Source organism: Oncorhynchus mykiss, chromosome 8, assembly GCF_013265735.2.
Source record: "Oncorhynchus mykiss isolate Arlee chromosome 8, USDA_OmykA_1.1, whole genome shotgun sequence".
Taxonomy (NCBI): Eukaryota; Metazoa; Chordata; class Actinopteri; order Salmoniformes; family Salmonidae; genus Oncorhynchus; species Oncorhynchus mykiss.
The window spans coordinates 21,565,756-21,590,596 of NC_048572.1; the positions used below are offsets into that span (position 1 = coordinate 21,565,756).

General features: G+C 48.5%; 1 protein-coding gene across 18 annotated transcripts in view; it reads right to left on the reverse strand.

Annotated features, from left to right (window-relative positions):
- Positions 1–24,841, reverse strand: part of afdna (afadin, adherens junction formation factor a) — a 129,107-nt gene that overhangs the window by 6,798 nt on the left and 97,468 nt on the right. For 10 of the 18 annotated variants that reach the window (XM_036985023.1, XM_036985022.1, XM_036985021.1 and 7 more), the window contains 10 exons: positions 23,960–24,040; positions 9,143–9,208; positions 8,652–8,725; positions 7,652–7,770; positions 7,007–7,207; positions 6,226–6,317; positions 5,448–5,636; positions 4,076–5,251; positions 2,816–2,851; positions 1,175–1,309 (listed from right to left, as the gene is read on the reverse strand). In XM_036985023.1, the coding sequence (XP_036840918.1) occupies positions 1,175–1,309; positions 2,816–2,851; positions 4,076–5,251; positions 5,448–5,636; positions 6,226–6,317; positions 7,007–7,207; positions 7,652–7,770; positions 8,652–8,725; positions 9,143–9,208; positions 23,960–24,040 (2,169 nt within the window). The remainder of the gene's footprint in view (positions 1–1,174; positions 1,310–2,815; positions 2,852–4,075; positions 5,252–5,447; positions 5,637–6,225; positions 6,318–7,006; positions 7,208–7,651; positions 7,771–8,651; positions 8,726–9,142; positions 9,209–23,959; positions 24,041–24,841) is intronic. The other 8 variants (XM_021611944.2, XM_021611941.2, XM_021611940.2 and 5 more) reach the window with 2 other exon arrangements.

Consider the following 24,841-nt stretch of genomic DNA (forward strand, 5'->3'; position numbering starts at 1 on the left):
GACATCATTGCCATTATTACAGGGCTTCAATTACCAGTGGTGTGAGGATGACTCACAGGAAGACAACAGCTGAATCAATGGTCACACAGTAAAACAAAATGGCACTGGGATGTTGTAACAATGTCACACAAGGCAAGATGAAGGGGTGCTGCTGCTCTCAGACCACTGGTAATTCAATGTCCTTGTAACTAACTGGGACTGAGGACACAAAACACTAGCGCTCCAAAAACATGCTTAGCCTCTGACAGACCAAACACCACCAGGTTTCATTAAGATAAGTCAGCATCCTGTCTGTCTGCAGACTCCCTGTCCACACGCCCTTTGCTCTCTGGCCCAATAACACTTCCCCTGAACACAGGGTACTACTTCCATCACTAATCACTGTCTACTGGCTTCTTCTTATGTTCCTAAAACCCTGTCAGACAGAGTACCCTTCACAGTTCTGTGACTGGTTCAATGTAGAGGGGCGTGTTCACAACTCCTCCCACAAGATTACTTACAGCTCTGTGGGAGACTGACCAACTGGGAACAGAACAGTAGAAACCTTGAAAAAGCTGATCACGTTAGCAGATTTCACAAAAAACGACCACCTCAGTTGACCCTTTCCACCCCCTGAAGAGAAGTGATCCAACGGATCGGTCTTTGTTTTTCACTGTGTATTCTGCTGCTGGGCTGTTTTGTTGAGGCACAACTCCTGTTTCACGAGGTAAACTACAATTAGCTGGGCAGATCCCCACAGGGTAATACTATAATTACCATGCAGGTAAGACTCTCTCTGGGTTTTCACTTTGATGTCCTCTGTTAATAGATCTGACTGGGGCATTCTGCTTTAATCTGCTCTGCTGGCAGTGACATCAATCCGTTCACATAACTAGCTTTAATAAAATGGAAGGAATAATAATACTGAAAGACAGCTGTGGGCAATGCAAGCATCTGGATTTCATTGCGGTCTATTGCATTCATATTATTTTATAATCGTATTGAAGTCTGACTGAACAGAAATCACAGATAGAAATGTATGATACAATATTTTGCCTGTATGAACATAAATGAGAAATCATATTTTGACAGCACCCGTCTAACCAGCTGGGTGTTAGCTAGCTAGCTATGTGCTGTGCGAGAACTGTGTAGCGTCGATATACGTGGTTCTGTGGGTCCTGTCAGGGAGGTGTACCTTCTCATCGACCTCTCGTCTGGCCCTCTCCTCCTCTCTCCAGCGTCTCTCCTCCTCCTGTTTGGCCCGGTCCTCCGCTTCGCGCTTACGGATCTCCTCCAGCTGTTGCTTCCTCCGCCGCTCCTCGTCCTGCAACTACACACAGACACTTCAGCACCATGTACACGGCCCAGGAACGGCCTACAGTCTAGTGATCTCAGGAGTCCTTCAAAATTGTGTGCTTGGAGATGAATCAGTGGAATATACTTTTAAATCAACTGTTTCATATACTATTCAAATGCATTGTACATTAATGTTGTGAGGCCATACTTCCTAGCGTGAAAAGGTGGAAATATAATTTAGTAACAAACTATCCTCAGCTCTGCAACTAGAGCAGTGCCTACTGCTGCGCTAGTCTGTCTGTGGTCTCAATGCATAGTGCAGGTCAGGTTAGTTCACACAGAACCTCCTGTCATGGGCTCATATCACTATATTTGGTGTGTTTACTCACTCAGTCACAGCTCCACAGTAAATCCCCAAAGCCCTAAGGACCCCTATCAGGTCTGCATCTACACACATCTACACAAAGGCTAATTCAGTAGATTGGCCCCCCTGTGAGGTACCTCACACTGGCATCGGGTTTCCAGACAAGGGCTTGTTGTGTTGAAAACTTCTAGGTCTAGATATGCTGATGGGATGCTCTGTATGCTGTGTAGAAATCTAGAGGTTATTTTCTCTCTGCCACAGGATAGGTTGTCTGTGGTGAGAGTAAAACGGTCTGCACTGCAGACAGACATATGGCGACAGCTGGACATGCAGAATGAATGGCAAAGTGCAGCGAGAACAAACAGCAGCATGGCTAGGCAGAGCAGAGGAGCGTCCAGTTCAAGCCTTAGTTACATCACTGATGTCATGGTGACCAAACACAACAGACTGGAAGTCAATCACCGGATGAAACATGATTACAGATGGACAGTAGAAACATTTGCTACACGATGCAACTTCCCCAATGAGAGGGGAGTTGAGGAGGAGAGCGATGCTATATTGGCTGAGCACCGGCGTTGTTCACACAGAGCTGGATGAGTTGAATGAAGTGGACTGACAATGACACAATGATGGGTTACACCCCACATGCAGATGACCACTGCTGGGGGAGGGTCTCAAATCATGCAGACAGACCCCCACTGCAGGCCAGGCAGCTCCCTGTACTGAAACAGCTGCATAGTACTGAGTTCTCTGGAAGAAATACAGTATTTAACCATGCCCCAGGTAGTTCTTTCTTTCTAACCTTCTTTAAGGTTAGATGAGTTATCATACTGATTTTCTTATTCTTTTGGGGATTTTTTTTTTCAGGGATGATTATTTATGTTATGAGGCATTATTATGTGGTATTGTCTTTAAATGAGCCCTGACCAAATGACTAAGTGTGACTGTCTGTTAGATCACCGTTCCACAGCAGCAGTTATCTAGTGGAGACAGACAGGGTTCCACAGCATCGCAGGGTGACTTCCCCGTACCCCGCCCCCGTCGCCCCACGAGAACAGCAGCCCCCCCCCCCAGGCCAGATGACAGGGAGGGGACAGAATGAACGAGAAGAGAAATACAGGTGGAACCGAAGACAAGAAAGGAGGATAAGGAGGAGTGCGTAAAGAGAGAACGTACCAAGTCTAGAACAGAGATTGCTGGGACAGCAGTCTGCTGCGGGAGAAGAGAAAAAAACAAATAGAAAGAAAACAGGAAGAACGAGGGAGAAATAGAGTAAATAAATATAAATTAAAAGGAGGGCATAGAAGAAGACAAAAGTAATTTTTTTTAGGGGTTTTGGAGGCAGCAGTGATGTGGTGCCAGGAACATTTCTCCACAGAATGGGGCTTATTACTGCCAGCGGCCGAATGAGTGGCCCACTTCCCCTCAGACAGACAACGCTCCGCTCAGTCCCATCCCTCGCATGGAGCTCCAAAGTGCCCCGTTTACAGGAGGAATTTACACATCGTTCCACCACCAACCCCCTGGCCGAAACTAAGACCATCTTTCTCCCTCAGAGACAGACAAGAAGGGGATGTGAGCCTTGGCCTTGCTGGCAGGGACTGCTCACTACATCCCAGAATAATTGTCTCACTAGACAGTCTGGATACAAGGTCACAGCAGACTGAAGATAGTACTGTTGTAACAGTTACAAATGAGAAGCAATACACTGTAGAGGGGTTTATGTTGATCTGTGGTGTCGTCTGAGGGGACTAGCGACATTAGCCCAGGTTAGATGGCATTTTATTCTGGTGTTTTTTGTTGTACAATGGTACAACACTTTTGATGGGCAAAAATATGCTACTCTAGCCATCTTGTTAGACCAGGAAAATGAGATGAATCATTTCCAAATGGCCATAATACATTTGTTAAAAATAACCAATTTGTACTTTGCCATGTTTCCATGTAAGTTTGTTGTGTGTCCGGCATCCTCCCTCCCTCCCTCCGCAGCCAGTCGAGTACAGCAGCTCAGCTCAGCATGGCAAAGCAATGACGTAAGGATGTTGAATGTTTTGCAATGTGCACCTGCATTGTAGCTAGCTACTTCATGGGGTTCCTCATGGGAATTCCATATCCTATTCTGTAACCATTAAGCCCAGTTCCATTTCCTCTTTTCTTAGTGTTTTGCTTCCCATGGCTCGCCCTTCCTTGGCATGAGAAACTTCAGTAGAGAGGCTAAAAACCTTTCAGAGCTCAGAACATTTATAATGGGTGTACTGTAACCAATGATGGGTTCATGTGCATCTAATTGCACTATGAAGATCTTGGGCCACTGGTCTTCCTCCATACACCTTACCTCTGATGTCCGGTATGATTCTCTATACTGTAGCCTACCTTCTCCACATCCTCCTGTTCTCCCCTGTGCACACTAGACCTCTGCTCTCCAGGGCAGCTCACCCTTGCTCTCTTCTCTGCCTCCAGCCGCTGCATGATCATCATGGTGTCCACGTCCTCGTCGTCATCCTCCTCATCTTCCTCATCACTCTGCTTGGACTCCTGCAGTCTCTTCTGGAACTGCCACTCCAGCATCAACTTCCTGAGCCGGTCGCTCTCCTCGGCCGTACGCTCCGGCTTGGCCTGCAGGTCCTGGATCTCCCTGTCCAGCAGATCTACGATGTGCAGCTGCTGCTGCTTCTCCAGCTTCTCCCGGGCGTCCCTCTTCCAGGGGTCTGGGGACAGGCTGTCGCTGGAAGACAGCTCCTCCTTGCTGATGGTGATGTACTGTAGGTCCCGGCGCTCGATGGTGCGGGGCTGCTGCTGGGGGAGCAGCTCTCTGATCACGGTGTCCATTGGGTTACCCTGAGGGGGCAGGGTGCCCGCTCTGGGCAGGGTGGACAGTTTCTCTGGCCTGGGGGGCTGCTGCTGCTGGGCCTGCTGTTGGCCCTGGGGGGGGGGGTAGGGATGGGGCACCTGCTGCATGGGGGACCGGGGAGGGGGCATCTGCTGGTGCTGTGTGGGAGGGGGGAGTGTGCCCCCGTGTTGGTTGTTGTTGTGGGCTACAGGCACAGCTGGGTTACGGACCTGTCCCAGCTTCCTCTCCTGCTCCCTCCTCTTCCTCTCCCTCTCCTCCTCTAACCGGGCCTTCTCCTTCTCATACCAGCGCTGCTGCTCCTCGCGCTTCTTGCGGTCGGCTGCGGCGGCTGCGGCCTGCTGCTGGGTGGCTGAGGGAGGAGGGGGCAGGGGCAGGTCGGGCTGGAGCTCAAAGTCCTGGTAGTGTACGGGGGGAGGGGGCGGTGGAGGGGGAGGGAGGTCCGTGCGTGTGGACTGGGCCACGGGGCCTGGGTGGGGAGCGATGGGGCCGGGGGTCTTCCAGCGTCCCGGGCCACTCTTGTGGTTGCTCTGGGTCTTGTTGGAGGAGGACGAGGAGTAGTTGAGGTGCTCCTGGCTGGAGGTGGAGGACTCCACAGAGGAGGAGACCTGGTGGTGGTTGACCCAGTGTTCCCCACTGCCCCGCTGGTAGTCAGCCTCTCTCTGCTGCTGCTGGTGCAGGTGGACCAAGTCCTCAGGACGCAGGCCGGTTGGAGGGTAGCCCCCTGGGAGGTCACACAGCTCCTCCTGAGAGTGGTCCACCCGCTGAGAGGACAGACACGGCAGTCACACACACATTAACACAGTGCAAGAGCAGCACAACACTTTTTCCCAACTGTATACACCTAATTCCTTTATAAATTAACACGCTTTTCATAGTATATACTCTGAGGGAGGCTATTCAGAGAAAACATTTCTGTATGATTCCTTTGCTCCTGGAGTGATGTCACTGTGTGCACACCTGCATAGCTATGCTGTTGTGGTGGTGGTCTTCCATGGGGCCGGGAGGACCCCTGTCGTCAGCGTATATCTGTCCTGGGGCCGAGTCCATCCGGTTCGTAGACTTGGAGGCTGGGATGGTGAAGTATTCCCTGGGGTAGGTCTGAGTGGGAATAGGATAGGCCTCCGGATGGGGAGGAGAGGGCTCGTCCTATAGACAAGGAAAAAGGGACTACTATTTAACCAGACATTACGGTTGTCTAAGAGATCAAGATAATCGTTCTTGTGGTCGCATAGAGAAGGAATTGTGTTAGTTCAAACCATACATTAAGGTTGGCTACCAGACACCTGATAAACTAGACAATTGTTCTTGTGGTCTTGGATTTCTGGAATCAGTGTTGTTAACGGTAGATGGCGTTGGGGTGCCGTAGTCAGGAAGACCATTGTTTGTTGGTGATGCAGTACATGAACACAGCACCACAGCTGGGTAGCTAATCAGTAAGTGGTTTGAGAACTGATTAGGATTCATTAAAGGGGAACATGAAAAACAAGAGGTAAAGCTATTTTCAGTAACGCTGCTTTCGGTTTTTACCACCAATGACTCATGACTCATTACAGTTTTGAGTGCTGAGAAAAACGGGTTTAAAAACAGGAAATAACGCAATACTGTACGGTCTCTGCATGATGGACTTCAGCTCTGACCTGTCCAGTGGTGTGACTGGTAATGTCTTGGTGTGGTCTCATAAATTTCTCCTCAGAGAGACATTCCTCTGGCTGCTGTTGCTGCTGTGTTTACTCACGTCAACACACAGGTTGCCCGTGGAGACAGAGGTGATCTTGGTCCCAGGTCCTCGTGTGTAGACGGCCTTCCCTCCCGGACTCTGGCTCTGGTCTGGAGGAGGAAAACGCCATGGAGTCAGAGCTGAGCAGAGGCAAACTCAGTGGTCACACACTCTATACTGTACCCCAGTGGTCACACACCATACTGTACCCCAGTGGTCACACACCATACTGTACCCCAGTGGTCACACCACATACTGTACCCCAGTGGTCACACCACATACTGTACCCCAGTGGTCACACCACATACTGCACCTCAGTGGTCACACCACATACTGCACCTCAGTGGTCACACCACATACTGTACCCCAGTGGTCACACCACATACTGTACCCCAGTGGTCACACCACATACTGCACCTCAGTGGTCACACCACATACTGCACCTCAGTGGTCACACCACATACTGCACCTCAGTGGTCACACCACATACTGTACCCCAGTGGTCACACCACATACTGTACCCCAGTGGTCACACCACATACTGCACCTCAGTGGTCACACCACATACTGTACCCCAGTGGTCACACCACATACTGCACCTCAGTGAGCACCGTTCACCATCTCTTGCTATGGGGTTTGGAGGCTTTTGTTCCAGCCCGACACTAAAATAATCTCCTAATCAAGACACACTGGCACAAGTCCCCAGGAACAGGGTTGGGTAGCACTGCCCTCCGGACATGTACAGTATGTCACAACAGGCCTAATAAATGTCCCTCGATCACCCCTTCGATCTACTCACTGGCCACGTTGGGGCTGGAGCGGTGGTCGGCCCGGTTCTTCAGTAGCCTCTCCTCCCCGCTCATCTTCTTTGGTTCTGGGTAGGCCTGCCAGTCGGCCTGGGGGCTCTCTGGAGAGCCGTTCTGGACCGAGTTGTTGTACAGTTCAAAGCCTTCGCTCTTTGGTCTCAGTTTACCATTCTTGTCACGCCCTCCCTGCGACGCTGAGAGGGAGAGAGAGATTAAGGATTAATGAGCCAACCACAGTAGACAGTTCATGCACAATGGACATCCTTAACTATCTGCAGTCATGTTCACAGCACACACTAACATCCAGCACCTCAAACTACAACTGTCTCTCTAATACCACAGAAGTCTATAGGCTGGATGTTGAAAACAAAACAACTCAGACTTTGGCTTCTGACATTTCAATGGAATTTTGAGCCCTAATGACAACTGCTAAGTTTAATTGGGGGGAGGGGGGGATGCCAGAGCCAAGCCACAAACCCTGATTATGCTAGTGTGGTAACACTGACTCTAGACCATGACAACAAGAAGGGACATTGTCTACATCTGGAATGGTACCCTGTGGGCCAGTAGTACACTATATAGGGGACAATAGGGGAATTTTCAGACACCACCATTGCCCTAGCAGAGCAGACCCGTACCTCTGGGCATCATAGGAGAAGGCTGGTTGAGGAGCGTGGCCAGGCCGTGGTAGATGGCTCCCTGTTTGGCCACCTCCAGTGTCACCACAGAGCCTGTCCTCGTCATCAACTCCGCAGCCCTGACAAGAGAACGAGGACATCACATATATTCCTGGGACTCAATCAGAATAGATTAGAATGGAGAGATTGAATGTAACAGATCAAAACAAATATGCCAAAGTTGTTGTTTTTCATCGTGGTAGTACCAAGTACAGATGTTTATGAGACTTTCATTGGCAGACAAGGAGTTGACATAACTTGATCAGGAATGGCTTTAAAACATTCCCCATATGCAATTGCATTTAGAAATTCATTTCCCCACAGTTTTAGACTGTCTGTTTGGAGCTCAAGGCCTTGTGGTTAATCACTGGCAAACACATACACACAATAACTTCTCAAAGCAACCAACAAGAGTTGGAACAGATTCTCAGCTGAAGAGCAGATAGAGTGTAATGCTTTCATTTCAACATGGCTATTAGATTTTAAAAGTACAAATCAACTCTTTGAAAACAGAATGTTAGCGATTGAGCACTGAGTTTCAACTGTTTGGGCATTTGGAAACCGAAGGCACACAGACAAAAAGGTTGTGGGTGTTTGAAAGGGTATAAAGGATTAATCTGTGAGAGGCGTGGACCAAGGATAAGCTATTCATTACTATTAGACCCAACATAAACATTGTGGAGGTCATTGTAAGTCAGTGCACTGTAGATAAGTCCCCCGCTCATTCAACGTGATTGAGCCAATTTAGTTCCATGGTGTGACTGGCTTCTATTGAAATGGCTCTTTGTATCAACTTGGCCTTTATGTTCCCTATCTAGGGTTCTCTTCAGTGCGTTATAAGGACAACAGCAGGACATTACATGTCTTGATTCAATCCTAAACCGAATCTGTACACAAGGGCCAAGTAGTGTTGTAGAGTGACCCGGGGCAAGGCAGGCCAGAAATATTTCTGAGACTTTACCTCTCCTGGGAAAGGCCCACCAAGCTGCGGCCGTCCACACTCAGCAGCTGGTCCCCTGCAGCCAGACGCCCGTCCTACACACACGCAGACACGGACACGCAGACACGGATACGCAGACACGGACACGCAGACACGGACACGCAGACACGGACACGCAGACACGGACACGCAGACACGGACACGCAGACACGGACACGCAGACACGGACACGCAGACACGGACACGCAGAGAAAGAGGGTGAGGGAAGAAGAGACAGGTTGTATAATAGCAGCAGTACACACATGTATTTGTCATTGTTGTGAGTCAGTCTAGATTTTTGATTTGAGTAGATTTATTAGGACACCCATTAGCCAACGCCAATGGAGACAGCTAGTCTTACTGAGGTCCAACATATAACAAAAAAAGACATTACAGCCAAAATACTTCACAATTGACATACTAGATGAGGTCGTTCTGAATACAGGATGTAGTCGTTGATCTAAAACACTCACCATGTCAGCCGCGCCTCCCTTCACAACAGACTTGATGTAGATCCCGAGCTTGTCCTGCCCAGCACCCTGGAGGAAGACCGAGGAGAACATTCAGTACACAGGCCAAGGAGACAGACAGAACACTTGGACATAAAGAAGGTCTGGCTGGGACACTTGGCCCCAGTGTTCTATTGTGACACATGCTACTGTGGCGCAGCTGCTGATCAGCTGGCCTACTGGACTGGTGAAGCATTGTTAACAGCATCACAGACCATTTAGGGTTATAGCACATCACTCAAATCACACAGCTACTGTAGCACTGTCTGGAGGCATCTGTCTGCAGTGAACTGACAGCTAAATTAAACTATTCATCTGGAATCTAGAGAGCCTGAGAGCAGGACAACTTAGATTCAATCAGCACTGTTGACAGAAGTATCAACAAAACATGCTGTTAATAATGACGCTACATGAGACAAGGCCAAAGGAGGGTTGACATGATACTACGTGCCATCTGCTGTTTTGACATGATACTACGTGCCATCTGCTGTTTTGACATGATACTACGTGCCATCTGCTGTTTTGACATGATACTCCGTGCCATCTGCTGTTTTGACATGATACTCCGTGCCATCTGCTGTTTTGACATGATACTCCGTGCCATCTGCTGTTTTGACATGATACTCCGTGCCATCTGCTGTTTTGACATGATACTACGTGCCATCTGCTGTTTTGACATGATACTACGTGCCATCTGCTGTTTTGACATGATACTCCGTGCCATCTGCTGTTTTGACATGATACTCCGTGCCATCTGCTGTTTTGACATGACACTACGTGCCATCTGCTGTTTTGACATGATACTACGTGCCATCTGCTGTTTTGACATGATACTACGTGCCATCTGCTGTTTTGACATGATACTACGTGCCATCTGCTGTTTTGACATGATACTACATGCCATCTGCTGTTTTGACATGATACTACGTGCCATCTGCTGTTTTGACATGATACTATGTGCCATCTGCTGTTTTGACATGATACTACGTGCCATCTGCTGTTTTGACATGATACTACGTGCCATCTGCTGTTTTGACATTATACTACGTGCCATCTGCTGTTTTGACATGATACTACGTGCCATCTGCTGTTTTGACATGATACTCCGTGCCATCTGCTGTTTTGACATGATACTCCGTGCCATCTGCTGTTTTGACATGATACTACGTGCCATCTGCTGTTTTGACATGATACTACATGCCATCTGCTGTTTTGACATGATACTACGTGCCATCTGCTGTTTTGACATGATACTATGTGCCATCTGCTGTTTTGACATGATACTACGTGCCATCTGCTGTTTTGACATGATACTACGTGCCATCTGCTGTTTTGACATGATACTCCGTGCCATCTGCTGTTTTGACATGATACTCCGTGCCATCTGCTGTTTTGACATGATACTACGTGCCATGTGCTGTTTTGACATGATACTACGTGCCATCTGCTGTTTTGACATGATATGTGTCATCTGCTGTTTTGACATGATATGTGTCATCTGCTGTTTTGACATGATACGTGCTATCTGCTGTTTTGACATGATGTGTCATCTGCTGTTTTGACACGATACGTGTTTTGATACGTGTCATGATACGTGCCATCTGCTGTTTTGACATGATACGTGCTATCTGCTGTTTTGACATGATACTACGTGCCATCTGCTGTTTTGACATGATACTACGTGCCATCTGCTGTTTTGACATGATACGTGCTATCTGCTGTTTTGACATGATACGTGCTATCTGCTGTTTTGACATGATACGTGCTATCTGCTGTTTTGACATGATACGTGCCATCTGCTGTTTTGACTAGCCACTTCAGCCAGTTTAGGTTCCCTTTAAGCGTCACCACATTTGAAAGACCGGGAAACCCTATAATGAGTGGTTCCCCCATCCCCCTGGCCTAACTAAAACTCCAACAAGGCCTCAAATCACCATACCAGTTAATACCGCTTAAATCATTCCATTTCAAATACAATCCTAGAGTAGTGTGGGAGAATCCCTGAGCGTCAGCGTTTTAGAAAGAGTGGACTAAAAATGTTATTTTGATGAAAAAGTATTTTTCCATTGCTGATGGCCTGGCCAGAGCCAGCTGTAATATTTAGGGAAGATCAGGTAGAGATCACATTGAGCTGCCTGGGATTGTACTTGTTCTGTTCGGTTTAATATCATTCCATTTCAAAATAACGAGAGAACAGTTTACATGGAGCTATGGCCCAATAATACCAGACCACTCTAAAAAGAGCTTTCACCTGTACAAACATAGCAGGCTAGATAGTAGATACAGACTTTACTCCTACTTTGTAACTCCAGAACTCCACTGAACAATTGCTCCTTAGCCCATTCAACATCATGCTTGCCTGAAGGAACCCATGGAACAGCATCAAATTAACTTGACAGAGAACTTGGCCACCAGACACTATTAGTGTTACTGAGAACAAACGGTTCATCTCTGAAGTTGAACATGAACTCCTTCATGAATTCAAGGGAATTAGTACAGCTTCCGTTAAAGCAATGAAACTGCTTTACACTGTCACCTGCATCCGCATGTAGGCCTATAACACACAGTCCTGACCTCTTCTGATGAGCCACCAGTACAGTACAAAACCTTTAGAAACATGTAGGCCTATAACACACAGTCCTGACCTCTTCTGATGAGCCACCAGTACAGTACAAAACCTTTAGAAACATGTAGGCCTATAACACACAGTCCTGACCTCTTCTGATGAGCCACCAGTACAGTACAAAACCTTTAGAAACATGTAGGCCTATAACACACAGTCCTGACCTCTTCTGATGAGCCACCAGTACAGTACAAAACATTTAGAAACATGTAGGCCTATAACACACAGTCCTGACCTCTTCTGATGAGCCACCAGTACAGTACAAAACCTTTAGAAACATGTAGGCCTATAACACACAGTCCTGACCTCTTCTGATGAGCCACCAGTACAGTACAAAACCTTTAGAAACATGTAGGCCTATAACACACAGTCCTGACCTCTTCTGATGAGCCACCAGTACAGTACAAAACCTTTAGAAACATGTAGGCCTATAACACACAGTCCTGACCTCTTCTGATGAGCCACCAGTACAGTACAAAACCTTTAGAAACATGTAGGCCTATAACACACAGTCCTGACCTCTTCTGATGAGCCACCAGTACAGTACAAAACCTTTAGAAACATGTAGGCCTATAACACACAGTCCTGACCTCTTCTGATGAGCCACCAGTACAGTACAAAACATTTAGAAACATGTAGGCCTATAACACACAGTCCTGACATCTTCTGATGTGCCACCAGTACAGTACAAAACCTTTAGAAACATGTAGGCCTATAACACACAGTCCTGACCTCTTCTGATGAGCCACCAGTACAGTACAAAACATTTAGAAACATGTAGGCCTATAACACACAGTCCTGACCTCTTCTGATGAGCCACCAGTACAGTACAAAACCTTTAGAAACATGTAGGCCTATAACACACAGTCCTGACCTCTTCTGATGAGCCACCAGTACAGTACAAAACATTTAGAAACATGTAGGCCTATAACACACAGTCCTGACATCTTCTGATGTGCCACCAGTACAGTACAAAACCTTTAGAAACATGTAGGCCTATAACACACAGTCCTGACCTCTTCTGATGAGCCACCAGTACAGTACAAAACATTTAGAAACATGTAGGCCTATAACACACAGTCCTGACCTCTTCTGATGAGCCACCAGTACAGTACAAAACCTTTAGAAACATGTAGGCCTATAACACACAGTACTGACCTCTTCTGATGAGCCACCAGTACAGTACAAAACCTTTAGAAACATGTAGGCCTATAACACACAGTCCTGACCTCTTCTGATGAGCCACCAGTACAGTACAAAACCTTTAGAAACATGTTGGGCTCTCGAGTGGCGCAGCGGTCTAAGGCACTGCATCTCAGTGCTAGAGGTGTCACTACAGACCCTGGTTCGATTGCAGGCTGTGTCACAACCAGCCGTGATTGGGAGTCCCATAGGGCTGCGGATAATTGGCCCAGCGTCGTCCAGGTTAGGGTGTGGCCGGGGTAGGCAGTCATTGTAAGCAAGAATTTGTTCTAAACGGACTTGCCTTGTTAAATAAAGGTTAAATAACATGTTTTTGTGAGAATGTGTGTTGAGAAGCAAAGGGAGAAAGAAAACAGAACAGGTGTTTTCCTCTAGACAAACCATAGCATCTTGGAGCGGAGGAATATGACAAGCCAGAGAGACAGCAGCCAGAGGAGAGGGAGATCCCAGCCCTCATCCTCAACGGTCAACAACGCATTCCACTGTGCAGCAGATAGATACCGCCACACAGCATAGCCAGCCTGGTGGTCCTTCTCCTCCACAGCACCAGTTCAACACCTCACCACAACACCAACTTATGCTCCTACTCAAGTGTAGTGACTCACGATAAGACCCTGTATTTACAGAATCAACATTCCAGTCTTAGCACTAATACCTCTTGACGCTGGGCCACGAGTCTTTGGAAGCGACATTAAAGGAGGGGTATGGGGCTCTGGTGACCCTTAACAGAGATCAGCAGGGGGCTGTGGGTAGAGACTGACTCCAGCTGGCTTTACCAGTAAAAGCCACCCATGTGTGGGCCCATTGCACGTCTCACGCGAGGGCTGCCGTAGATGCGACACACTGTTGTTTTAAGGCTAGTGTGTGGTGATCGGCTGAGAAAGGCTGGCGGTCGACACTAAAGCTACGGGAGAGGTTTGGGCGGTCGCCTGCTGACTTTATTCCTCAAAGTGTTTGATGATCTGTTGTGAAGATCTGCCAAAACAACCACTGAAATATAAACCGCTGAGGAGTCAACTACCACACTCCTTATAATGTGTTGCTTTACGTCTGATGCCAATGAAAACAATGTAAAGACAGAGGATCTGAAGACTAAAAAGGGCGAGACAGAGAGAGAGGATGGACAGAGAGAGACCGAGGGGATCTGTGGGTATGGGAGCCCAGAGTAAGGTTCAGCCACAGTAGCGGAGAGGCAGACACAGAATCTGCCTGAGAAAGCTGAGCCATTTACTCTACATTATACCCCCCTCTCCTCCCCACCTTGATGTCCATGTCACTTTATATCTACTGCACCATACAATTGTTCTAATATAGCACAACCACCACCACAGAGCATCAGATAAACAAGAATGAGCCAAGAATATGAAAACCACCAGACCTAAAACCCTTGAATAGAGGGAAGAGTCAACTAAACCAGCAGCAGATACACTGAAGACATCGCTATGTTCAGTCTGGCACTGTTGTGGTAGTCACTATGTTCAGTCTGGCACTGTTGTGGTAGTCACTAATCTGTGTCTTATCACCAGTGCTGTCACTTGGTGCTGGGTGACAGACTCCTCTTAGAGGGGTGTCACCTAAGCCCAGAGGGGGACATTCCAGAGGGCCTCCCGTCCTCCCCGGGGGACATAATGGTCCCCATCACAGAGGGGGGGGGGGGGGACAGGAGGAAAAGGTGTCCCCTTACCCACATGAGGACTACTGGCCCTCTACCAAGCTGATACAGATTCAGGTTTGTTGTCCTACAAGACGGAAATCTTATCATGGCTCACATTTGGGCAAGTGAGAAACCCAGGCTGTCAGTTTCATCTATACTGCCACGGGGAAGAAACAAACCTGGAAATGCGTGTGTGTGTGAGATGCAACGCCACTTGGGTTGTTGTTACCGACACGACGACGTCATTAAGTCACCAAAAACCCAAATGGTACTTGTGTTCTTTCAGGTGTCCAATCTAAAGCCATAACTAGGTGCTACCTGATCTCCCCAAAACATGTCAGAGCTTCTGTTACCACAGAAACATGTAGACTAGTAGAGTATGAGTAATGTTCTAGATGAAGGCCTTTACATCAAGTAGAGATGTGAGGGAAATAGGAGCTCTAACCCAAAGACAGAGAGGGAGGCGGTGTTTCATGGAATCCACAACCCTGTAAGGTAGTAGTCATAGACCGACACAGCAGGAGGGCTACTGTACCCCGCCTCGGCCGCTCAGCCCAAAACACACAAACCAAGTTCATAGGCTCAGTTAGCACAGCATGAAACAAAGAAGGTCTATAAAGCCCATTAATACAACTCTGCAGTGCTTTAACGAGAGCTCTAATTGCTACTGTTTTTTAGTATGACGGCTGGCTAGTGTAGCAGAATACAGGGTAGTATTCATGCCTGCCTAAAGGTGGTATAATGTATCTCACCTATGTCACTAAAACCCCTTCCTTCGGACCTAAAACACATAGACCTAACTTGATTTATTCTAGTAAAGGAGAGGAAGTTGACACTAATGGCTGAGTTCACAGAAAGCTTGAAAAAGGAGAGCCACACACCCTAGGAGGTCAAATATAATTTAATAGTCTAATAACCAGCGTTATTCAATTATTACATCTGAGCTCCTAGAGCGTCTGGCTCTCCATTTCTTTTTCAAATGTTCTACTCTGCCAGCCAGCACCTCGTCTAGCCAGGTGTTCTACTCCGCTAGCCAGCACCTCGTCTAGCCAGGTGTTCTACTCCGCTAGCCAGCACCTCGTCTAGCCAGGTGTTCTACTCCGCTAGCCAGCACCTCGTCTAGCCAGGTGTTCTACTCCGCTAGCCAGCACCTCGTCTAGCCAGGTGTTCTACTCCGCTAGCCAGCACCTCGTCTAGCCAGGTGTTCTACTCCGCTAACCAGCACCTCACCTAGCCAGGTGTTCTACTCCGCTAGCCAGCACCTCACCTAGCCAGGTGTTCTACTCCGCTAGCCAGCACCTCACCTAGCCAGGTGTTCTACTCCGCTAGCCAGCACCTCGTCTAGCCAGGTGTTCTACTCCGCCAGCCAGCATCTCGTCTAGCCAGGTGTTCTACTCCGCTAGCCAGCACCTCACCTAGCCAGGTGTTCTACTCTGCTAGCCAGCACCTCACCTAGCCAGGTGTTCTACTCTGCTAGCCAGCACCTCACCTAGCCAGGTGTTCTACTCTGCTAGCCAGCACCTCACCTAGCCAGGTGTTCTACTCTGCTAGCCAGCACCTCGTCTAGCCAGGTGTTCTACTCTGCTAGCCAGCACCTCACCTAGCCAGGTGTTCTACTCTGCTAGCCAGCACCTCACCTAGCCAGGTGTTCTACTCTGCTAGCCAGCACCTCACCTAGCCAGGTGTTCTACTCCGCTAGCCAGCACCTCACCTAGCCAGGTGTTCTACTCCGCTAGCCAGCACCTCACCTAGCCAGGTGTTCTACTCCGCTAGCCAGCACCTCACCTAGCCAGGTGTTCTACTCCGCTAGCCAGCACCTCACCTAGCCAGGTGTTCCACTCTGCTAGCCAGCACCTCACCTAGCCAGGTGTTCCACTCTGCTAGCCAGCACCTCACCTAGCCAGGTGTTCCACTCTGCTAGCCAGCACCTCACCTAGCCAGGTGTTCCACTCTGCTAGCCAGCACCTCACCTAGCCAGGTGTTCTACTCCGCTAGCCAGCACCTCACCTAGCGAGGTGTTCCACTCCGCTAGCCAGCACCTCGCCTAGCCAGGTGTTCGACTCCGCTAGCCAGCATCTCGCCTAGCCAGGTGTTCTATTCCGCTAGCCAGCATCTCGCCTAGCCAGGTGTTCTATTCCGCTAGCCAGCACCTCACCTAGCCAGGTGTACCACTCCGCTAGCCAGCATCTCGCCTAACCAGGTGTTCTATTCCGCTAGCCAGCACCTCGCCTAGCCAGGTGTTCCACTCCGCTAGCCAGCATCTCGCCTAGCCAGGTGTTCTATTCCGCTAGCCAGCACCTCACCTAACCAGGTGTTCCACTCCGCTAGCCAGCATCTCGCCTAGCCAGGTGTTCTATTCCGCTAGCCAGCACCTCGCCTAGCCAGGTGTTCTACTCCGCTAGCCAGCACCTCGCCTAACCAGGTGTTCTACTCCGCTAGCCAGCACCTCGCCTAACCAGGTGTTCTACTCCGCTAGCCAGCATCTCACCTAACCAGGTGTTCTACTTCGCTAGCCAGCACCTCACCTAACAAGGTGTTCTACTCCGCCAGCCAGCTCCTCACCTAGCCAGGTGTTCGACTCCGCAAGCCAGTACCTCCCCTAACCAGGTGTTCGACTCCGCTAGCCAGCACCTCCCCTAACCAGGTGTTCGACTCCGCTAGCCAGCACCTCTCCTAACCAGGTGTTCTACTCCGCTAGCCAGCACCTCCCCTAACCAGGTGTTCTACTCCGCTAGCCAGCACCTCCCCTAACCAGGTGTTCTACTCCGCTAGCCAGCACCTCCCCTAACCAGGTGTTCTACTCTGCTAGCCAGCACCTCTCCTAACCTGGTGTTTCTTTCGCCTCCTGACAGAATGAACATGTGTAGCTAGCTACAACACTGTTTTTAATGAACACATTGTCGGAGGAGGGTGTTAAACGTGTTGATTCGCAGTCATGCTGCACGCCTCGCCCGATGCCAAGAGGAGATTTGTGTCTGTGTGGACTAAGTGTGGCACACATCACAACTGTGATTGGAGCCTCGGCGCATGTGGCTCCAGAACAACACTGTAGACAGCATGTTCAGCCTCGGCGCACGTGGCTCCAGAATACACTGTAGACAGCACGTTCAGCCTCGGCACGTGGCTCCAGAATACACTGTAGACAGCACGTTCAGCCTCGGCGCATGTGGCTCCAGAACACACTGTAGACAGCATGTTCAGTCTCGGCACATGTGGCTCCAGAACAACACTGTAGACAGCACGTTCAGTCTCGGCGCATGTGGCTCCAGAACAACACTGTAGACAGCATATTCAGAGGAAAGATCAATGCCCAAAAACATCTGATAGTTTCTATCAAGCACTTCATTTCTATGAAGAACTTTAATAGGGAGCTGCAGTATCACAAAGTTTTCAAACACTTTTTGGATGAAGTGCCTTGCTGTCCATTTCAATGTTACGCTTCTGTTAACTTTTTACGCCACAATTGTACTTACTACAAGAGCTGTTTTTCGGACAGACACTGACGCCTTTAAATGTGTGGACTAACAAGTGACCGCATCACTCTTAAGTAACTGGTCAACAACACAGGGTGAGCAGGGGAAATGACCCTCTCCTTTGTAGTTTGTGATTAGTTTACCAGGTGTTATGATCTGAGGCTGAGCACACTCACACTGAGGTGGCAAGGTCCAGTAAGGACAGAGAGTACTTCATCTCACACACACCTAGTGCAGCCGCCACCACACACTTTCACAAAGCTAGCACTGCCCAGAGACACACACAAAGCTAGCACTGCCCAGAGACACACAAAGCTAGCACTGCCCAGACACACACACAAAGCTAGCACAGCCCAGACACACACACAAAGCTAGCACAGCCCAGACACTCACACAAAGCTAGCACAGCCCAGACACTCACACAAAGCTAACACTGCCCAGACACATATCACACCTCACTGTAAACTCACAGTTCAACTTCAGTTAATTTATTGTTTTAACCAATTAGAAGAGAGGACGCACTGCCACAAAATATAGATCTGCTTTATCGCAATGTGTGCTTTTACAAAATCTAAATGAAGTTTTACTACTTTAATTGAGAACTGTTAAGTTTTTCACAAACTAGCTGACAGAGGAAAAATGTAGATTCAGGAAGGGAGCCCACTAAAGCAGTCCAAATGTATGTTTATTTTTTACTTCAGTCAAATGTACTGTGTCACAAACAAACAGCTCTCCCGACCTGCCCTGCCCTGCAATGAGTCTTCCTGCCCAGGGAAGGGCCCTGTAACCCAGATCTGCTTTATAGGAAATTAGAGCAAAGACATCCTGTCACACAACTACTGTGTGTCTGTCCCTTCACACTGAGGCGGCATTCATACTGTGTGTGAGTGTGCATATCTTAAACCAGACTCCTAGAGGACATAAAATCATACTATGATATGCAGTTTCCTGCCTTTGGGTTTAGCACAGGAAAGAATAGTTAATCACACCAAGTCGAGTGCTGTGGACTGGAGTCCTGAAGAAGTTTACTATAATACACACACAAGTCAATTTGTCCACAGCTCTTTGGTATTTAAGCTGAGCTCCATAGTGAGACGTGAACAGCTCCATCCATCCATCCATACACTCATTATTTCAGGCTACGCTACACAATTTGACTGGAGAAAGAAGGAGCAAGGAACTAGCAGCATAATATCATCTCACAAAACAGACTTCTTTTTCTCTCTCATCTCTGTTCTTATCTCTATTTCTCAAGATGGAACATTCTGTCTGTGATGACAGCGAATTAAGCAAAGAGAATGTGTCCTTGAATTGGATAAGAAGTGTGTCAGACAGTGCGATCGTCACACTGGGCCAACTCTATGCAACTCCAGATGAACAGGATACAGACACACTTAGGCACCACACTAATCTGACGTCTTGACATCTGCCTGCGGTCTAAATAATTCCAGTATGCTTCCCTCTGTTGTGTGTGTGTGTGTGTGTGTGTGTGGTGGGGGGCAGGGCGTGCTTGGTTTAGTGGAGACCACACAGATCGGTGTCTTCGCCCCTCTGTCTGAGGTGTGTGATGGTTAAAGGAGGCTGCTAGGCTCTTCATGTGGTTTTCTATTAAACAGGCTCTTCAGTCTTGACAGAGGCAGACGGGGCTCTGGTTTAGAAGGGGGGGATTTGGATATTTCCCTGGAGAGTACAATCCATCTCTCGCTCATTCCTCGTCTGCTATTCAAGTCTTTCATTTGGTTGTTTAATAACTTCTGCCTCTGTCTGACAGTCTGTCTAAAAGCTGCAAGGCTGTAGACAAGGACACACACACGGCAGGCTCACTGCTCTAATGAAGTCATAAAAACAGTAGTTCACAGAGCGGCGGGAACGAGGGACCTTTCAGGGGCTAACTCAAGCCAGATGTGCTATATGTCAGTCTGATAAGAACCACGTACAACATGGTCAAATGCAGGCGCACACACTCACAAATCATTGGAACCAACGCTCCACAGATTGAAGAGGGACAATTATGGAGAGGGAGACTAGATGTCTGGTCCCCTGGACACACTACTAACCGCATGGAGAGGAGAATACCTAGAGAACAGCATGTTTAAACCTCTAGCAGCTTTTCCTTCCATTCCTACAACACTACGTGGTGGTCATATATCTGTTGCCTTAAATTAGACACTCCCTCCCTCTCTCAGTACCTGCTCCTAATCCAGACAGTTGCAGTCAAACATGGAATGAGTGCTGTCACAAATGTGAGCATCCACCCCAATCCTAACTGACAGTATGAGGCAGTTCTATATGGGCAAATGAGAGTGCTGTCAAATTCTACTAGGCGCCAGGATTCAAAGTGGCAAACTGTCTCGACACGAGCATGGCTCCCATAGAGGTTAGATTATTAGATCTTTGGTTAGGGAGGCAACAAGGCCAAGTGTTAAATTGCCCGTGATAATGTGTGCGTCACCGTGTACAACTTCACCCCAAACAACGTGCGTTTGACAGAAGGGCAATTGGAACAGTGAACTCGCTGGGCATTGAACTAAACATTCCATTTGTCACAGAGAAAGAATGGCAAAGGAAAAAGGGGAGTGATCATTAGCTGGGAACCCACAGCTGGGTTATGCCATGTTCTTAGTAACCACTGTCATTCAGTTGAGTACATGCTGTAGAACCCACCCAGGAAATATAGACTACTGTAGGGCTACATGTTGTAGCTCTTGCTGTGCCCCAGGGCAGGACTGGCAGGCAGTGAGTGACCAGTGCAACCACATTCTGAGAAGCACACACACACACACACTTGTAAGCTAATGCTCAGAGTCCCGTCTCACACACAGCCAGCCAGCGAGCTAACCAGCAGCAGGAAACACAGCCCCGCGAGCTCAGAGCACATCCTCCCATTGTTACTGCTGCTACAGCACTCTACTGGAGGGAGACCATAGAGTTTGTACTCTACCAGCTAATCATTGTATAGCTTCATCTACACTACTGTTCCATCACTATCGCCTCAACATCTACAAAACAAACAGACTAGCAAACAGACAAACAAGCCAACTTATATAATATTTAAAAAACACTGAAAGGAATGAGAACGTCTGTTAAGTTCGAGGGCCAGTCTGTCTACCTCCAGATTGGGGAAAGATTAATCAGAATAGCTTCCCCAGGCCTTGGGTTGTCGTCAGTGTGGGGAAATGCTGGACAATGAGCAGCAGGACTCCCCTGTGAGGTGGAGTGGAGAGAGAGGGTCAGGATATCCCCCTGTTCTTCCTCATTTGGAACCCAACACTCTGTCCCCACAAAACCCTTTAGGTGAACATCTGCAGAATAACAGCCTGGAGTAAACAAAACTAGGCCTGTCAGAGCAGAATCAAGGGGACAAAAGTTAAGCAAATCAAGCTCTTGTCCCAGAGATGAAGTTCTGGCCTGTGTGCCTGCATCACCTTGACAATCATTAACTGTGTGGTCTTGAGATAGCAGCAGTAGAGCAGCTGGATAGCCCAAAATAGCTCAGTAGAGAACCGTCCTAGGTTCCTTACATAGTGGGTCACAGCAATATGATGAACTGGTGTGAGCTCTGGAGGCTCTGGAGGCTTATTTGGTCTGAGTTTCTGGCTAAAGAGAAATACATACATTTTGAATGAGCAACCCTGCAAAAGATGGAATTTAAACCCAAAACAATACTTGATTAGAGAAAACTCTACAGGTGTGAAATATGAAAGACAGTGTGAAGCTTACAGCAGTAGAGAACACTGAGCAAGTGGAACTGCAGCACATACTGGAGGTCTATTACCTGTGTCTTCCCATCCTCAACCCCCTCTTCTGACAAAACGGCTACACACCCCCCTCCACCCACCACACATACACAGTCACACCTGTATTTAACACAGAGAGAGACAGAGAGAGAGACAGAGAGAGAGCGCCTCACCGACTCGTCCTTCTTTCCGACCACAGAGAACCACATGGTGTAGGTAGATAGTTCCCGCTCGGCTAGAACTGGCTCGTGCTCAGGCTCAATTAAAAGTCCACAAGGAGGGGCAGATCACAGCCCAGATGTACTGGTGTAATAATCACAGAGACCACAGACCAGTCAGAGACCAAAACAAAACAGCTAGCGAAGGAGGAGATACTAGGTGCGGCGCAGTGAGAGAAAGAAAGAGGTCCACACTACACTCTACTGTAGGACGCCATATGACAAATAATCAGCAGCCAGCCAGAGTAGGAAATACCATTTACAGACTTAAGTAAACAGTCCACCAGCGTTAGCCACTCACTACTCTGCAACAGTTTGGGTAAACTTTCAGAGCACTAGCCAGCTGTGTTCTGCACTGGGCAAATTACTCTCCTCTCGCTCTCCCCCTCTCTCTCTCATTCCTTCGCTTCTCCAGTCTGCCTCAGACTCATGCCTTCCTTCTGTCTCCTGTCCTCCCCTCCCATTTTCCCCTCCCTCTGCTCTCTCTCCCCACCTCTCTCGGTCTTTCTCCCTCCCTTCCTCACACCACCTCAGGTTGAAAATAGCAGTAAAAACAGAGGGTGTGGCCCCCACCTCCTCAAATACAAAAACTATGCTTTGAAAATAAACAGTTCAGGGAGGCCACTCTATTCGCCCCCCCCCGCTCATCCTCCATCCGCCTCCCAATCTTCCTCCATCCACCCCCCCCCCCCCCCCCCACACCATCCACCCCCCCCCAATCCATCTTCTTCTCAGACTCTCATTCATCTGTCAGTGACAGTCTAAAGCCTCATGTCCACCAGACGCGTTAAAATCATTGCCAATGGAGTAGTCCGCAACGCGGCGTTGGGGATGTTGCACTAGGCTGTGATGTGCTTTACCGCATGGTGGTACAAACTACAAAGTAGTCCGCAACGCGGCGTTGGGGATGTTGCACTAGGCTGTGATGTGCTTTACCGCATGGTGGTACAAACTACAAAGTAGTCCGCAACGCGGCGTTGGGGATGTTGCACTAGGCTGTGATGTGCTTTACCGCATGGTGGTACAAACTACAAAGTAGTCCGCAACGCGGCGTTGGGGATGTTGCACTAGGCTGTGATGTGCTTTACCGCATGGTGGTACAAACTACAAAGCTAACCACTTGGCTAGTTAGCCTCCCCTTTCCAGCTAATTATTTCACATTCAACTGACCAGCAGCATTTTTTGCATGGAGGCCCCGGTAGCAATTAGTGCTTTGGTGGAACAGGGCAGAGAGCCCAGAGACAGGCAAAATGACCTTCTCCTCCATACTGCAAACCTTTCTGCAGCCTTGCGATGCACATGTGCGTCAAGTAGCGAAAATGCGGACTAGACATCCGGCAAAACGTATACGCATCTGGTGGACATACAGCATAAGCCCCCAGAAACACACACAGACCAACCCGGGTCAGACCTGGGCTATAATGGTGCCAGCTGAAACAGGACGGTCACTTTTTACACACACACACACACAATTATCCGGAGCTACGGCAGACTAATGCAGTAAACAACCACAGAAGAGAACCCAGTACAACCTAAGGCTCTTATATCAATCCACACCAACAGTGTTAGAAACAGCATGTTCCACCGGCAATGTTGTTGAACTGAAAATGAGGACACCTTCAGGCAGGTTCTTGACAACGATTGAGAGAAGGGCTTATTTTGGATTATTTATGTGTTCACCAGGCAGTAGTCATCAAGTCTGCTTGAGCATGGACGCAACAAATGTTATTTCTTAATTGAATCTGTGTATTTCACATCACTCACATAACACTTCCCTTCCAGCCAGGAAGTCACAAACCTCTTCCAGGAGCACTAGCGGGTATCGACAAAAACCTTATCAATAATGAAAGGAAAGGATTGAAAGATGTCTTACCTTGGCAGCCACAATGCTGAGGCCCATGCCATTGTGCTTCTTCAGGGTGACCGTCACAACTTCCGGTTCCTTCCGCATTTGCTGCAACGAGAGGACACAGCTTAGAGAGCGTTAGCGTAGGAAAAATGTGCTTCTACAGGGCTCTCAGAGCTGGGAGCTCTCTCCTGGACGTTTCTCAGGCAGAATGAGGCGCTGGATGAGGGAGCAGAGGGATAGGCGCAGAGCAGGGTCGTCATACAGAGAGAGAGCTGGGTTGGGGCGACCGCAATGAGAAATGGCGGGGGCTGGAGAGGAGTCAAGAATGAAAGCCACATGCGCTTGGCTCCAGAGGATCTCAATGGGATCGTTTAAAAAGAGGGCTGCCTGGGAGCAGGGTGGGGAGAGAGGGAGAGGGCAGGGCTTTCCACACAGACTGCCTCTCGTCCCTATGGCACTGAACACATTGAGACTCAACAGCCCCAAAGACACAAACAACTCTTCGCTCATCTGCTGAGCTATGCTGTACAGCCACATAGTTCAGAGACAGAGAGTGGATACAAAGCCACATTAAGTAACAGGGATCTGGTGGCATTTCTCATCGTGTGATGTGGTGTAGAACAAGTCTTTCTGAATGCCATTGGAGTGATTTCACCAAGTGCTAGAGGGCAGGGCAATGGTGATGCAGGGTTCAGCTGGCTACAATGAGTAAAGAAAACATTCATTCAGACAACAGATATTCTGCAGTAAGAGACTAACTCTCAACTCAAACAACACCTGCCAGCGAGAGCATCTTCTCCAGAGAGAAAAAGTTTTTAGGATGACAAAAGTCTGACTGCACTAGGCTAGCTACAGTAACACCTCCTGTCTGGACTAGTGATCAGGGAAACCTACCCGTTGTTGTCC